Source organism: Talaromyces proteolyticus (genome assembly GCF_021365285.1).
Source record: "Talaromyces proteolyticus strain PMI_201 chromosome Unknown BGW36scaffold_14, whole genome shotgun sequence".
In the NCBI taxonomy this organism is placed as follows: domain Eukaryota; kingdom Fungi; phylum Ascomycota; class Eurotiomycetes; order Eurotiales; family Trichocomaceae; genus Talaromyces; species Talaromyces proteolyticus.
In genome coordinates this window covers 1,053,994-1,069,083 of record NW_025764290.1, presented here as the reverse complement: position 1 = coordinate 1,069,083, position 15,090 = coordinate 1,053,994, and the positions used below count along the sequence as shown (strand labels likewise).

General features: G+C 45.1%; 5 protein-coding genes across 5 annotated transcripts; 3 read left to right on the top strand and 2 right to left on the bottom strand.

The window, feature by feature from the left end:
• Window positions 1-1,033: 1,033 nt before the first annotated feature.
• Window positions 1,034-2,180, top strand: BGW36DRAFT_433129 (uncharacterized protein; the record flags this gene model as incomplete). Its single annotated transcript, XM_046221226.1, has 5 exons — window positions 1,034-1,171; window positions 1,238-1,522; window positions 1,597-1,786; window positions 1,846-1,935; window positions 1,996-2,180. The coding sequence occupies 5 exons, from the start codon at window positions 1,034-1,036 to the stop codon at window positions 2,178-2,180; spliced, it is 888 nt and encodes a 295-aa protein (XP_046066460.1).
• Window positions 2,181-5,269: 3,089 nt separating this feature from the next.
• BGW36DRAFT_401574 (putative hscarg dehydrogenase) lies at window positions 5,270-6,299 on the top strand (the record flags this gene model as incomplete). The annotated part of the gene is made up of 3 exons (XM_046218758.1): window positions 5,270-5,427; window positions 5,460-5,478; window positions 5,532-6,299. 3 exons carry the CDS (start codon window positions 5,270-5,272, stop codon window positions 6,297-6,299), a joined length of 945 nt encoding a protein of 314 aa, XP_046066459.1.
• A 712-nt stretch (window positions 6,300-7,011) lies between these two features.
• BGW36DRAFT_390331 (chaperonin 10-like protein) lies at window positions 7,012-8,306 on the bottom strand. Its single transcript, XM_046217468.1, has 2 exons — window positions 8,059-8,306; window positions 7,012-7,999 (listed from the first exon to the last, which is right to left on the bottom strand). Exons 1-2 carry the CDS (start codon window positions 8,192-8,194, stop codon window positions 7,038-7,040), a joined length of 1,098 nt encoding a protein of 365 aa, XP_046066458.1. The 5' UTR covers window positions 8,195-8,306; the 3' UTR covers window positions 7,012-7,037.
• Window positions 8,307-8,913: 607 nt separating this feature from the next.
• BGW36DRAFT_390329 (putative NAD dependent epimerase/dehydratase) lies at window positions 8,914-10,110 on the bottom strand. The gene has a single exon (XM_046217467.1). The coding sequence runs from the start codon at window positions 10,019-10,021 to the stop codon at window positions 8,963-8,965; it is 1,059 nt and encodes a 352-aa protein (XP_046066457.1). The 5' UTR covers window positions 10,022-10,110; the 3' UTR covers window positions 8,914-8,962.
• A 1,093-nt stretch (window positions 10,111-11,203) lies between these two features.
• BGW36DRAFT_307181 (putative chromosome segregation protein SudA) lies at window positions 11,204-15,017 on the top strand (the record flags this gene model as incomplete). Its single annotated transcript, XM_046212220.1, has 5 exons — window positions 11,204-11,241; window positions 11,296-11,455; window positions 11,517-12,727; window positions 12,778-14,675; window positions 14,725-15,017. The coding sequence occupies 5 exons, from the start codon at window positions 11,204-11,206 to the stop codon at window positions 15,015-15,017; spliced, it is 3,600 nt and encodes a 1,199-aa protein (XP_046066456.1).
• Window positions 15,018-15,090: the final 73 nt, after the last annotated feature.

Here is a 15,090-nt window from a genome sequence, read left to right as displayed (position 1 = left end):
CAACAATAAGATGGGTCTGAATCTCCTGTTTGGATTACCTGCACGGATTCGCGAAGTCTTAGCTGATCAAATGTCTGTTAGTGGAGCGGCTTCCGTGGATTTAGTTGAAAAGTCTTTGGCACTCATGGTGGAATGGGCCAAAAACACTGTAGATGAAAGCCAAAAGAGGCTTCGACTTAGCATATGAAACTAGTTGCCCAAAGAGAATTCCTTCACTACGTTTGTTCTATTCGTGTATTACTAAAATGTTATCTTACACATACAATACACATTTCTATAACAGCTATGGTATTATGGAATAGTGTGCAGTATATCTGAGGGTATAGGGTTCTCATGCCATAAGCTGGAATAGTGATGCGTTCTCATAGATGTATAGTTGCTGTGGAAATGTGGGATAAATCCACTATTATATAAATCATATTAATGAATCAGTTTAAAGACAAGAATTAAAAAAGAATTCATACTCCACGCACAATCCTTAGTTGAACCTCGGAAGTTCTCAGGTTCTTGGAAACGTTTATTCAATGCCCGCATCCGTACATCTCGGCTAGGTAAAGCTCCGGGGGGGGAAGAACATAAGAAAACTGATTTCTTCGACTGCCCGAGGTCATATGGGACCATCTAGAAGTCAATCATTAAATGGGAGCCGAGGAACCCGCCGACCGGAAGGAGAGTGGAGGAATTTGTGCGATTACTGATCACCACGGTGGCCGGAAGTATTGTCAGACTTTGACTCCTATAAAGGTAGTAATCTAAGATATTCGTGGTAAGTAAACCAATTGAAGCCACTTCGTCACATGGAGGTCAGCGTATAGTTAGAGGAGGGAAAACCTTGGTTTGTAAGCAAATTGAAAAATTATGAAATATTCATGGTCGGAGAGAACAGGATCGTTTATGATAAACAATGAACATGTCCTACTTAAGTGTCCGTCCTGTCTCTAACGCACTGCATGATTTTACCGACAATAACGCACAGCAAACTTCTTGTTACACATAATACTATTGCAAATAAACCTCCGAAATTTCATTAAAGATGGACCTTTATTCAGGGTATCGTTTCACCAAAATAACTCACCACGACGTATATCCCAAAATTCATTGGAAGAACCCTGAGCTATCCGTCAAGGGACAAAATGTGCTTATCAGCGGTGGAGGTTCAGGTATTGGGTTGGTATGTTCCCAAGTCCTCACTATAAATAGTTGGGAAGAAGCCCCTCACATCTAGTGTTTTGATTAGGCAACAGCCAAGTTCTACGCAAAGGCCGGTGCGAAGACTGTAGTCATCACTGGACGACGCAGTGCACCCCTTGAGGAGGCAAAGGACGATATAAGGAAGGATAGCCCCGGGACTGACGTAGTCACTATTCCAACGGATGTCAGTTCCAAAGCCTCGGTTGATGCCCTATGGACTACTGTTCGAGCAAAGGTGGGAAATATTCACGTTCTGGTCAACAATGCTGGTCGCAGTGGAAACAGTACTCGCCTCGGGGATGGCAATGAGATTGAGTGGTGGGCAACTCAGGTTTGTAATAAGCTCAGCTAGTGGCCGTTGAGACAAGATATGTTATAAAAGCTGATATACCCCGTTATCGTTAGGAAACAAACCTACTTGGGACCTATCTGATGACAGAGAAGTACATCTCGTCCCTCAAAATGGGAGGAGCGACTGTCAAAGGAACAGTAATCATCATAGCCTCTCAGATGGGGTTTGTAGAGCATCCAGGCAGTTCGGCATACTCCATTTCGAAACTCGCAGTTGCGAAATTGGCACAACATATCGACGTTGGTGAGTAGATCTGCAACAGAGACCATTAAATGTCATGGTTAGCTAAACAAGAGGGACAGAATATCCCACAATCCGGGCTTTTGCCACCCACCCAGGAATCATCCCAACTGAGCTTGCGAAATCCCTTGGGGACGCTGCGAAGGATACAGGTGAGATCACGCCGAAACTCACTTGCTTTTAACCTCCTATAGATAACAGGTTCTGAATAGTTGAACTTGGTGCTGGTCTGAATCTTTACCTTGCCTCGCCACGAGCCGACTTCCTGCGTGGGCGCTATGTCACTGCTAATTGGGATATTGAAGAGCTGGAGGCGCACCAGTCAGAAATACTTGCTCAAAATATGCTGCGAGTTGGTATATTGGCTGATATCGGTCCGGAAGGCCACGAGTGGTAAGTGTTTGTCGGCAGTGGTACATGGTCCGTGATTTGAGCCTGAGGGTGGTTTTGGATTGTATTGTTTAAAGGCGGTAGACTAACCTGAATCCATACATGCCATTAAGTTTTAACGTGTCTATCAGTGTCTGACATCACGACATATAGTATTTCGAATACATTTTAAGACATATCTCATTCTGAATAGTTACTGATTACTTCGTGTTCTAATGGCATGAACAAGAATAGTATAGTACATGAAAAGATACGTTTTATATTTCAATATGTCATTTGATTAGAAATAAGTTGTAGATCATTAATGTTCGGTGTTTTAACTAATGATTTTAACTAGTTGCGTAGCTAAGATGTTATGTTTGTCTCAGGGTAGCTAGAACTTTTTCATGTCTGCTGACTGCATACAGAAACTCGTATAGCTATGGCCTTCGAATGAATTTAAGTTCATAAATGGTATTCCTTGAGGCTATTATCCAGTATAGCCCTTGCGACTCGGGATAAATAAAGCAAGTGTACTCTTTCAGATCATTTTAACACCCATCTAAGTTTAAATCTTGGTAGTGCTTCAGTTCGCATCTTGGAATGTGCAGTTGATTTTGCAGTGGTAAATTTGCAGGTTACTAATGACAATGGAAAATCCTTTTTTCCCCTTCATTTTCCCTTCTGAAAGACTACGCTTTCATTCCAAGACAGTGATGTGTTTTTAAGCTTATCAAAGAGCCCAGCATGAAACACGACAACTGCATTCATTTGTCCGAAAACAGCTCAAGATGCTGTGCGTAAAGCTCCGGTACCTGGAAGAGATGCGCATTTCCTGCATCAGGGTAAATACGCAGTTGGGCATTGGCGAGCTTCTGGTGTAAAACAAAACCATTCGCCGTGGGAGACATTATGTCGGTATGGCCGTTGGTAAGTAGAACGGGTGCCTTAATATTCACTAATCGATCAAAATTGCCAATATCAACAGAGAATTTAAAAATGGCTGCCAGTTGTGATCAGGCCCGGCTCCGACAAGGTATCCTTTCCTCTCTTCATCCTTGAGCTGCTGCTCATATATATTATTATATACCAAGCATGATCAAGACTCAAACTGGTCTCTGTTGGATAGAAAAACAACCCCATCATGTCCTCCTCAGTTGGGGGCTGATCATTTTTCGCACCCGCACTTTCGAGAACCTCCCGTGGAGGCAGGGCACATGGAGACTCCCCGGCGGACGCGACGGCCGGGCAGTTCTGTAACAAGGGCTCGGTTCTCCCCGGAGGAGAATGCGTTGATCATTGATCTGAAGGAGAAAAAGGATCTGGGCTGGGACAGGAGTGAGGATGAATCCGTAGAGAGTTTTCTATATCAGAGTAAATCTTCCTTACAAGTACACTATAGCAGTAAGCTAACACAACCATCGAGGTAATGACGGTGAAATGTCCCAGATGTGTCTCGACTAGTTGATTATGAAATAACAGTGAGCAGAGTTAGAGTAGAGGGTTAAAAGCACTTTTTGAGGTAACAATTACCATTTTCAAATTCAACTAGAGCTTCGTTTGCCTTTCGACCCTCCTTGGTCCAGACGCGTCGCGGACATATGTCGACATTATGGCCAAACAGGGATGCGATATAACGGTGGTCCCTCCCCTATTAGACTGAGTACGTGAATTGTGGAAGTAGCTGCCCCTACTACAAGTCACGACATAGCCAGACTGTCGCGCTGGATCCGTAGCCCAATTTGCCGACTACTTGATATCGGTCGTTGAATATTTCACCGATGCGGGCCGGATAGAACTTTTCAGGTCTGTAAGTGGGAACTGACTCGTCTTCGATTGTCGAGGAAGGATCAATTCTGTCCCACCCTGAATTGGGAAAACACGCGGTTCTGATGGGGTGCGAGGAAGATCAGCCATGCCACGCTTCGTTAACCCAGCACAGGAATTAATGAGGGCAGAATTCGGATTAAACAAGGATCGCAAGATTGGAAATGATGGATGAGACTGCTTTGTCAGGAGGTAGAACGGTCGCCTTCTGTCCATGGGGTGTCTCTGGATTATGGCAGGTAATTGCAGCAGAATTTTATTCCGTGTCTTTCAAGTCGACGGTTTGACCATGTTAACAACATTGATCAAGGCAAGCATAGCTAACATTGGGAATAGCATGAGCAATGATTGGCTATCAGCTCTCTAGATTTGTTTATTCAAGCGCCGCAAAGCTTGAGCCAAAAATTAATTACCCATACTCATCACTACTTTTATTCGGCGAATAAGACTTCCTAAACAAGGGTCAGTAATGATATATAGCTGTTCTTTGAAAATTGTAATTCTGGTCAGTTTATCAGTGAGTTTATGGTAGGCAGATTATAAAATACACTTCAACTCGGGCCACTCATCGCGGGGGAGCTCGATCGAGGCGACGGCGGGATGACCTGTGCGGCGGAGTGAACATCCTTCGCGTTTAGTGTCTGTAAGCAAAGTGTCTTCACTTGGGTTTTTGTAAGTTGCCCCGAATTTTACTTCATAAGATAGGATAGAGAGAAATTCCAAGTCTTGCTCATATCTACATATCGCTGCTATAGTGTTCTTGAAATAGGTAACTGCCTTATACTTCCGGATCCCCAGTGTATAGGGTTTTAGTGCATAAATTTAGCCACTGGTCTGGGCCTGCCCATCTAGTAGAGGCAAAACCTAACAATTTTGGGTCGGTAAAACAACATCTCTAAGTTAGGATAATGAGCTTTGTCAATTTTACAAGGCGAGTTCCAAGCGTTTGCCGATTGGTTCCCAGACACTGGCCGTTAGGATCACATGGCGCGACTGATCTGAATCCCGGAAGCCCTTCTTCGTTAGGAAATGGATGCCGTTTTCGGTATTTTGTGACGTGCAACCAACATTTGAAGACGCCACATAACCCTATCGTGCTAAGTGAGATCTAAAATTCTACCAGGTAAACACAAATGCACATTGCAGAAGATGTAGGATGATTACGAGATGACGTCATGGCTATCAGGATATAAAAGGTTACGATGAGTCTGGTATTGAAAAGCATGTAAATAACATGAATTCTTCTCCCTGCAGCCGGAACTCAGATTAATATATTATTTCTTGCTCGTGATGAGCCCCTCGGAAATTATTGCTGTGATCGGAGCCACAGGCAGCCAGGGAGGCTCAGTCGTGGATGCCCTGCTCGAAGCTGGAGAATTCAAAGTTCGTGCTGTTCTTCGCAATCCGACCCCCGAGAAGGCTGAACCTTTGCGTGCTCGGGGATTGAGGTTGTGAAAGCGAACTTGAAGGACAAGGATAGCTTGATCAAGGCGTTCGAGGTTCGTAAGGTCTTTTCTACATCTGGTATATTAAATGCTCATGTGTTCTCTAGGGCGTGTATGGCATCTACGCAGTCACCGACTTCATCGAACCATTCATGAAATATGGCCCGGAAGAAGCCGAGAAAATTGAGCTAGTTCAAGCGACGAACCTCGCGCAAGCTGCCGCCGCGACAGACTCTCTATCGCATTACATCTGGTCGACCCTCCCTTCATCGGCCAAACTGTCGCAGGGAAAATATCTCACTCCGCACTTCGAGTCAAAGGCTGCGGTTGATGAGTACATCTTGAAGGAGCTGCCAGACCTGGCAGCCAAAACCACCTTCTTCTGGATTTCCTACTATGCATCCAACTTGACTTTCCCTCCTTTCACACCCAACCTGCTTCGGTCGAGCGGGCAGTATGGGTGGATCCAACCAGTTGACGGATCAACTCCAATCACAACGGTTGGTGATGAGCGGAAAAATGTCGGGCTCTTTGTGAAAGCCATTCTGCAAAACCCTAAACTGACCCGCGGAGGGAAGTACGTCCTAGCCGAAGTGGAAACCCTCACCAACCAGCAGGTTTTGGAGAGCTGGGGCAGAGCGACGGGTAAGCCCGTTACATATATCCCTACCACCCTGGATGCCTACGACTCTTTGTTTCCGAAATGGGGCAGGGAGATGGGTGTTATGTTAGAGTTCTGGAACGCAGCGGGTAAGGATTCCTGGAGCAAACCAGGAGTTACACCTCTTCATAAAGAAGACCTGGGAATTGATGTGGTTAAATTGACTGGTCTGGAGACTGCCCTGGGGGCAATTAAGTGGAAAGGCCTTACTTGAATTTGCCTGTTTTGCTATTGCGGTACTGAGTCGCTTTGCATAATATTCGCTAGTTGGCTGCGAGATCCCAATCAATTGAAGTGTCATATTGTCCTTGTAACACAATGACAACACTGCATATGCTAAATTTCCGATCTACCTAACGCTTTTAAAACTAGTATCAAGCATATTTCTTTGTAAAATACCTGAATAATATGACAGTGCTGGGTAGGTTTATTTATCCATTATAGATGTACGATCGGACTTTCTGCAATATTTATTTAGGTCATGTTACATGTATATGGTAAGCTGAAGGGACAAATCCCACCCAGTAATAAAACAACCATGAGAAAACCAAATAAAAACTCTACAATGAGACCAAGTAGGTATTTAGAAAAGGCCGGCTGACTGTTAGAAAGGTAATTATTCAATCTATTCTCAATAAACTTACGGTATATCCTCAAGTGCTGTTTTATATGTTTTCTCATTCGCGAGGATCTTGGGAAACAACCACTTTCACCTTCCAAAAAGCGAATTAGCTATGTGAATTAACAGTGATAAATAGAAATAACTATATCATAAAACTTCATAATGTTAGAACACATCAATGTGTAAAAGCCGATTGAATGACCAATTATTTGTCGTGGTAATGAGCCAAGCGATACAGTAATATGATGCATATGTATTGATAGGAAAAAAAACACACCCGAAGGGGATAATACAGCTACAACCCGCCGTATATAGGTGCCTGCATTGAGACTATTTTCTAGCCTGAGGATGAACAACCGCTGGCAGTACAGGGCTACCATCTCTATAATCGTCCAATGCCGACTCTATCAGCTCCAGATCAAATCCTTCAATTACACGATATTTTGGAATCACAATCTTGCCCTCCTTGACCCAAAGTGGAAGGTACTTCCAAAAAGGCTTCAACAGAGGTCTCAAGAACTCATTACCGCCAGCGACAAACTGTACTTGGCACTTATCAAAGCCTTGTTCTTGGGCGAGAGCAACGCCGCTCTTAGCCGGATGAAGGGTGAGAATCTTCGATGCATCGGTCTTGGAGACGATTGACAATGCCAAAGAGAATTCCCACGACACGCAGTCATATACGTGCGTGATGTTTTCCCTCTGTACTATGTCATGAATCTGCTTTGCGATCGACTCTGGTGTGTCGTGTCGGTCAATAATATGGGTTGCACCTAGAGAAAGAAGAGAAGTTTTATTTCGAATTGAAGCCACAGTGATAATACGTCCGATTCTCGCGATATTGGCAAATTGAATGGCCAGCTTGCCAACATTCGACCCTCCACCAATGATCACAACCGTTTGAGTGGCAGGGTCGATATTTTTGTTCGCTCTTGGGAATATGGAAGTATCTGTGAAAGGCAGGGGGAAGCCGAATCCATTCTCCGGGTGGAACAGTGCCTCAAACGATGTCGTTGCATTAACTGGGAATGACACCGCGTCATCTATTTCAACCCCTTCGGGAATCTTTGCTGCTGCTTCGGAATCAAGAATGGCGTATTCTTGCAATCCCGCTGAATCCGGAGTGGGATAAACAGGGTTTCCTTGACCAAAGACATGGTCCCCGATTTTAAAAGACGTCACATCGTCACCCAGCTTTTCGACTACGCCAGCGATATTGGTGCCTAAAATGTAGGGTAGTCGTTCGCCTATAAAAAGACCTTGGTCGCGTCCGTACGTGTCATGAGGTAGAACTTTAGACGAATGTATTAGTAGTATGGGTTGGAGAAATACAAATGGGCCCTTAACTTACGCATTGTAGATAATACTTTGATTAGAATGTAGCCCTTTGGGGGTTCCGGGATGGGACGTTCCCCGTACACCAAGGGCTTGCCGATATCCTTCACGAAGATAGCATGTTGAGTTGACGTGGCCATAATTGAAGTCATAATGTTCGGTATACACTGCGGGAAGACTCTTCTGTGTATTTGACTCTATTTTGTCTTCTTTCAACCTCGATGCACTGTTCTTATATAAATATTTAACGGCGATGGATAGTTCTAGATCGTTTCCTTGGGCTTACTAGGGATAGAGAAAACAATACGAGAAATAGAACATTTGAAAGACGCATATTAGCGCATGGATTATAAAAAGCCCTGCATAATAATATGAAAACCATGCCTTATATTTGTCATCGTTTCTAAATTGGTGCGATGAGTGATCATCTCACATACAATTTGTAAGCCGTCCCGCAGGTGTTCGTCCAACCTTCCAAGGGTAAAATACTAATCAACATCAGTTTGTGACATGTAATTAGATTTATGAATACTCATCAAAATTTGTCATCTCGTTCAGACCATTTCACCTTCCATGTGGGCACCTGAACTGGAATCTGTAACCTGGACCAGATGAAATGCAAAATTTGCCACAGTCGATAATAACAATGCATCTTGTCAATCCTCTAACCATCTGAGGTTTCTCAAAAACAATAAACCCATTATTAAACGTACTTGTGAAAGGAAGAGATCATACACCACGAACCGGGGATTAATACGTTCGAGGCTAAGCGTATTTGTCGTCAATCCCTTTCACAGCATATTAAAAAGCTACTTGATGAATATAAGTGTATGGATAAACTATCAAAGGAAGTTATAGATTTCCGAGGTCTCGATGAAGAGTTTCAATTGCGATATTTCAAGATTTCAAACGCAAAAATGTTATAGATACCGCTCCAATACTCGCGCCGCATCGACGATACTCTGTTTAGGACCGATCCAACCCTGTCCGGTAGCTTTAACCGCTTTGCTACTGTCAATTCTAGCAGTGCTATTTGCCGGAAAGCTATAGTCCGGCAAATACCCTTCGAAAGGGGTCCCCTTCTTGATGATTTCTCTTCTATTCGGATATTCAGCCCGTAGAATATCAGCAACTGCCTGCTCACTTCGAACCCCAGCAGCGGCAATATATCTCTGCCCACTCGCAGTCTCCACGTTTTGAACAGAAAATAAAATTAAACGAGCTACGTCTCGCACATCCACACAGCCGCCCGAAGCAACAAGAGGTGATGGGATCTCTTTTCCGGATAGAATCGTCCACACGACCTTAGCCGTTATATTCAAGTCCTCTGGGTCTTCTGGGAACAGAAGGGGTGGTCCCCACACGAAGACAGGATTGATTGCCGTCATTTTGAAAGTCAGTAACTCACTACTCTGGAAATCCCACATTACCCGTTCAGCTGCGGCCTTACTAGCCTTGTATATGAGCCCAGATGGGCTGGTTTTGCCCAGGCGTGCGACTTCATCGCCGGAAAAGTCATCCCAGTCGCTCTCAGTGAATGTGTATGGTTCATCTTTCGGTCTTCCCTTCACAGCCGCGAAAGATGAAAGCAAAACAAATGTCTTCAATGTTTCTCCACCATAATCGCGCGCTGAATTAAGTATGGATTTCACGCCAGAGACGGCTATGTTGATGACGGAATCCGGGTCCTTGAAGTTCAAAGACATTGGAGATGCAGTGTGCACAACAGCATGGCAGCCGCGTATAGCACTGTCAAAGGCTCCAGGAAGAGTAATGTCGGAGACTTGTACAATACTGAAGCGGCCGGTATCCGCGTATGTTTTAAAAGGTCCATTAAGCAATGCGAGGCTTGATTGGATGGACCTTGTCGTACCTCGGACGTTGTAACCAGCATCCAGAAATGCTTTCGCGGTCCAAGAGGCGATATAGCCATTGACCGCACTAACAAGAACTAAGGGCTGGTCGATTGATGATGACATTTAGAACGACCTGCTTTTGGACTTAAAGATTTAGTCTTTGGGGAATTATTCGGGTGGTTATTACAGTACACGAGATCTTTTAAATGATGAAATGGGGAAGTTTGATGATCATTACGTGGCTGCTAGTTATATTATAAGCTAACAAGCGAATAGTGATACCTAGGGTGGTTTGAAATTAGTATCAGTAATCAGTTCAAACCACGCCACCCACCACCCATTTTTTGTGTTACATATTTAATCCCGCCAATTCCCAAGAAATCAATTAATGTCAGCAAGGGGCAAAGGAAATTCAAACAAATTCATCAACTTTACTATTGAAAGAGCTCTTTCTATAAGTCGAAGTATTTATGTAGGTATTTCAACAGTGCCTCCTATCCATCTGCGCCGGTAAATTATATATTTTTGTTGAACATGAAAATGTATACTAGAGCTCTCTCTCTCAAGTACTTTCAAACTGTTTCTCATAATTAGGGACGAGTTTTGAAAACGTTCTCGCGAGGAGCGACCGGCGCTTTCATCAGTAAGGGCTCAGAAATACCGAGAATCAAGGGATACAAGGAAAATGTCGCCGCTTCCTGCCGCAATAGGTAGTAATAAACCTTCATCCCTGTAGCTGACCGTCCAACTTAATATTAATAGAGATATCAGTGAGTTTGTACCGGCCTGCGGGGTAATTATATAAGCTTCAGGATGCGTTGGTCAACCACGAGGCTATATTTGGTATCTGCTGAGCGTGACGGGACTGGGCAATTTTATACAAGGAAGTCGATATCAATTTCTTGGCACACAAAGCTAGACGAATGGCGGGGCAATTTATTATTTAATCTAGTATTTGATGTTTCAATGATTGCCTTGATCCAATCATTTATTAACTATATACTTATTAAATTATTTTGATTCCTACGGAAATTTTATATAGTCATCAATGTTGTACTGCGCGAATAATCACGTGGCCACTCTAGCCGCATGTGGACCAGACACGTCCCCGCCAGGAACGCGTCGGGCTGGTCGAGACCGTGCAAGTTTCGCCAGCAACTCTGTCGCCCTCCTTGTATCGCCTAGATGCTGCCTGGTTGATTGTCAGCTCGTCTGCGCGTCAAATCCTGTCTTCTTGGTGCCGACTGGGTGATGCGAAAGCCTTCGTAAAGCAATCCCCTTCGCGCCTCGCGTGTCTCCGTCACAATGTATATCAAGCAGATTATCATCCAAGGCTTCAAGAGGTACCCCACCGTCAATTTGGTATCGCTGTCAGGAGCTAATAGATTTTATCATAGCTACAAAGATCAAACGGTCATTGAACCCTTTTCGCCGAAGCACAATGTTATCGTCGGTCGCAATGGTTCGGGCAAGAGTAACTTTTTCGCTGCCATTCGATTCGTGCTTAGCGATGCCTATACTCAGATGGGAAGAGAAGAGCGACAAGCTTTGCTCCATGTAAGACTGCGTCTGATTTTTTTGTATGTTCTTTATGTGGCAATCATTAACTGCCCTACAGGAAGGTTCAGGCTCTGCCGTCATGTCCGCATACGTGGAAGTAATATTCGATAACTCGGACGAGCGATTCCCCACTGGCAAGCCAGAGTTGATCCTTCGGCGAACCATCGGATTGAAGAAAGACGAATATACTCTCGATCATAAGAATGCCACCAAAGCAGATGTTATGAACTTGCTAGAATCTGCGGGATTTTCGCGGTCCAACCCGTATTACATTGTTCCTCAAGGTCGTGTCACCACATTAACCAATATGAAAGATTCCGAGCGACTTGTGCTGTTGAAGGAAGTTGCCGGCACCCAAGTTTATGAAGCTCGTCGCGCCGAGTCTCTTAAGATCATGAACGAGACTAACAATAGGAGAGGAAAGATTGACGAGTTACTAGACTACATCAATGAACGTCTTGACGAATTGGAAGAAGAAAAGGATGAGTTGCGAAGCTATCAGGAGCAGGATCGCGAACGCCGATGCTTAGAATACACCATTTACTCGCGCGAACAGCAAGAAATTGCAAATGCGCTTGATAGTTTAGAAGGCGCGCGACAAACTGGCGTGGAGGACACAGATGCAAATCGCGAACGATTCATTCAGGGTGAAAAAGAGATGACTCAAATCGATGCCCAGATTGCCGAGTGCAGGCAACAGATTGAGTTTTTGAAGGTGGATAAGGCGCAACTGGAGGATGAGCGTCGTGACTCTTCCCGTGCCCTGGCTCAAGTTGAGCTACAGGAGAAGGCACTGAAAGACGGCCAATCTGCCGCTCAGCAGTTCAAATCTCGACATGATAATGACCTCAAATCTGTTCAGTCTGCCATCAGCCAGCGCGAGACTGAACTCCAGTCACTGCTACCCCAGTTCAATGCCGCCAAGGAGCAAGAAGACGGTGTCAAATCGCAACTTGACCAAGCTGAAACTGTTCGACAACGTCTGTACGCGAAACAAGGCCGCAACTCTCGATTCAAGAACAAGTCAGAACGAGACAAATGGTTACAGAAGGAAATCCAGGAAACCAAAACTTCGATCAAATCCGTGAAGAACGTCGAGGCTCAGACAAAAGAGGACATTAAGGAGCTCGAGAGCACCATCATGTCGCTAGAACCGGAAATCGACAATTTGCGCAAACAGATTGATGGTAGAGGCGACACCATCCAGTCTATCGAACAAGAGGTGCAAAATGGCAAGGACGAGAGAGATAAGTTGATGGATGAGCGAAAGTAAGTTGTAACATTTTAGTATTATAATATATTTACTAAACAGTGACAAGGGAATTATGGCGAGAAGAGGCTCGTTTGGATTCAGTCCTATCGAATGCGACCCACGAAGTTGAGAGAGCTGAGCGCAATCTGTCACATATGATGGATCACAACACCAGCCGTGGTATTGCAGCTGTTCGACGAATTAAACGGCAACATAACCTCGAAGGTGTTTACGGTACACTAGCTGAGCTTGTTGAAGTCAACGAGCGATATCGTACCGCTGTCGAAGTTACAGCTGGTACTAGTCTTTTCCACTATGTTGTCGACACTGATCAAACTGCCACCAAGGTGCTTGAAATTTTACAAAAGGAGAAGGCTGGCCGAGTTACATTCATGCCATTGAATCGTTTGAAGTCCCGCCCAATCAATCTTCCCAAGGCTAGTGACACAATCCCCATGATTGAGAAACTGCAATTCGATCCCGAATATGAAGGCGCATTCCAGCAAGTATTTGGAAAGACTATTATTTGTCCAAACCTCCAAGTAGCTGCTCAATACGCTAGGAGTCATGGTGTGAATGCCATTACTCCGGAAGGAGATCGATCTGATAAACGCGGTGCGTTGACTGGTGGGTTCCACGACTCCCGGCAGTCGCGGTTAGAAGCTGTGAAGACATTGACGAAATGGCGTGATGAATACGAATCAAAGAAGAACCGCGCAACCGAGATTCGCAAAGACCTAGAAAGGCTAGACCAAAAGGTCACTCGGGCTGTTGGTGAATTGCAAAAATTAGAGCAGCGCAAACAGCAATTCCATGGCAGCAGCGGCCCAATACGCCAGGAACTACGGAGCAAGCGTGAGTTACTCCAGAATAAGAATGACAATCTCGATAACAAGCAGCGCGCTCTTCATAACATCGAAAGCAACTTGACTGCTCTGGATGGGCAAGTCGCGGCACTGGAAGCAGAGTTGTCTTCGGCGTTCCAAAAAGCACTTACTTTGGAAGAAGAGTCGCAACTGGAATCGCTTGGTTCAACTGCTCAGAATCTACGGCGCCAGTATGCGGAGTTATCTCGCCAGCGCAGTGAGTTCGAGGCGCGCAAGTCTGTGTTAGAAGTTGAGCTTCGCGAGAACCTTTACCCACGGTTAGACCAGCTTAGCGGCCATGAAATCGACATGGGTGATGAAGGCACACAGGGCAATCTCAAAACAGCCGAGCGTGAGATGAGAAAGTTCCAGACAGCCTTAGGCAAGATCACAGAACGTCTCGCAGAAGTCGACAAATCCATTACGGCGAGCAATGCAGAAGTTGCTAAACTTGACGGTCGCAAAGCAGAGATACGAAACGAGCTGGAGTCTCTTGCCAAGTCGATTGAAAAGCACCAGCGACGAATGGAGAAGAGCATGCAAAAGAAGGCGGCTTTGACCAAGCAAGCTGCTGAATGCACTTCCAATATTCGCGATCTAGGTGTTTTACCCGACGAGGCTTTTACCAAATACAACAAAACAGACTCCAACACAGTAGTCAAGAAGCTACACAAAGTCAACGAATCACTGAAAAAATATTCCCATGTGAACAAGAAGGCTTTCGAACAATACAACAACTTTACAAAACAACGCGAAACATTGACCAAGCGACGAGAAGAACTAGATGCGTCCCAAAAGTCGATTGACGAATTGATCACGGTCCTCGACCAACGTAAAGACGAAGCCATCGAACGAACTTTCAAGCAGGTGTCGCGCGAGTTCCACAACGTGTTTGAAAAACTTGTACCATCGGGTCGTGGCCGTCTCATTATTCAACGCAAGACTGACCGCGCACTCCGGCCAGAGAACGAGGTCGAGTCTGACGACGAAGACCGTCGGGAGAGTGTCGAGAACTATGTCGGAGTTGGCATCAGTGTCAGTTTCAACAGCAAGCACGACGAACAACAACGCATCCAACAGCTCAGCGGTGGCCAAAAGAGTAAGTTCGCACCACTGTTTTCAAGCGCGATGTTACTAACTATGGGTAGGTTTGTGCGCTCTCGCACTGGTGTTTGCCATTCAAGCCTGCGATCCCGCGCCATTCTATCTCTTCGACGAGATCGACGCTAACCTCGACGCCCAATATCGTACCGCCGTGGCTCAAATGCTGCAATCGATTTCAGAAGCCACCAATGGTCAATTCATCTGCACCACTTTCCGGCCTGAAATGCTGCACGTCGCTGAGAAATGCTACGGAGTCAGTTTCCGCAACAAGGCTAGTTCCATTGACGTGGTGTCGAAGGAGGAAGCACTCAAGTTCGTTGAGGAGCAAAAGAGTTAATTAATGCGTGTTGTTGTGAGTGCTGGGTTGGGGCTTTATGATTTGGGCTGGCAGGAGGATGGGAGGGAGGCGT

Coding starts and splice junctions, on each gene's coding strand:
- BGW36DRAFT_390329 (XM_046217467.1), bottom strand. CDS start 10,021: ATGTCATCATCAATCGACCAGCCCTTAGTTCTTGTTAGTGCGGTCAAT.
- BGW36DRAFT_390331 (XM_046217468.1), bottom strand. CDS start 8,194: ATGACTTCAATTATGGCCACGTCAACTCAACATGCTATCTTCGTGAAG. Junction 8,000..8,058: donor CAAAGTATTATCTACAATGC/GTAAGTTAAGGG, acceptor ATTCGTCTAAAG/TTCTACCTCATGACACGTAC.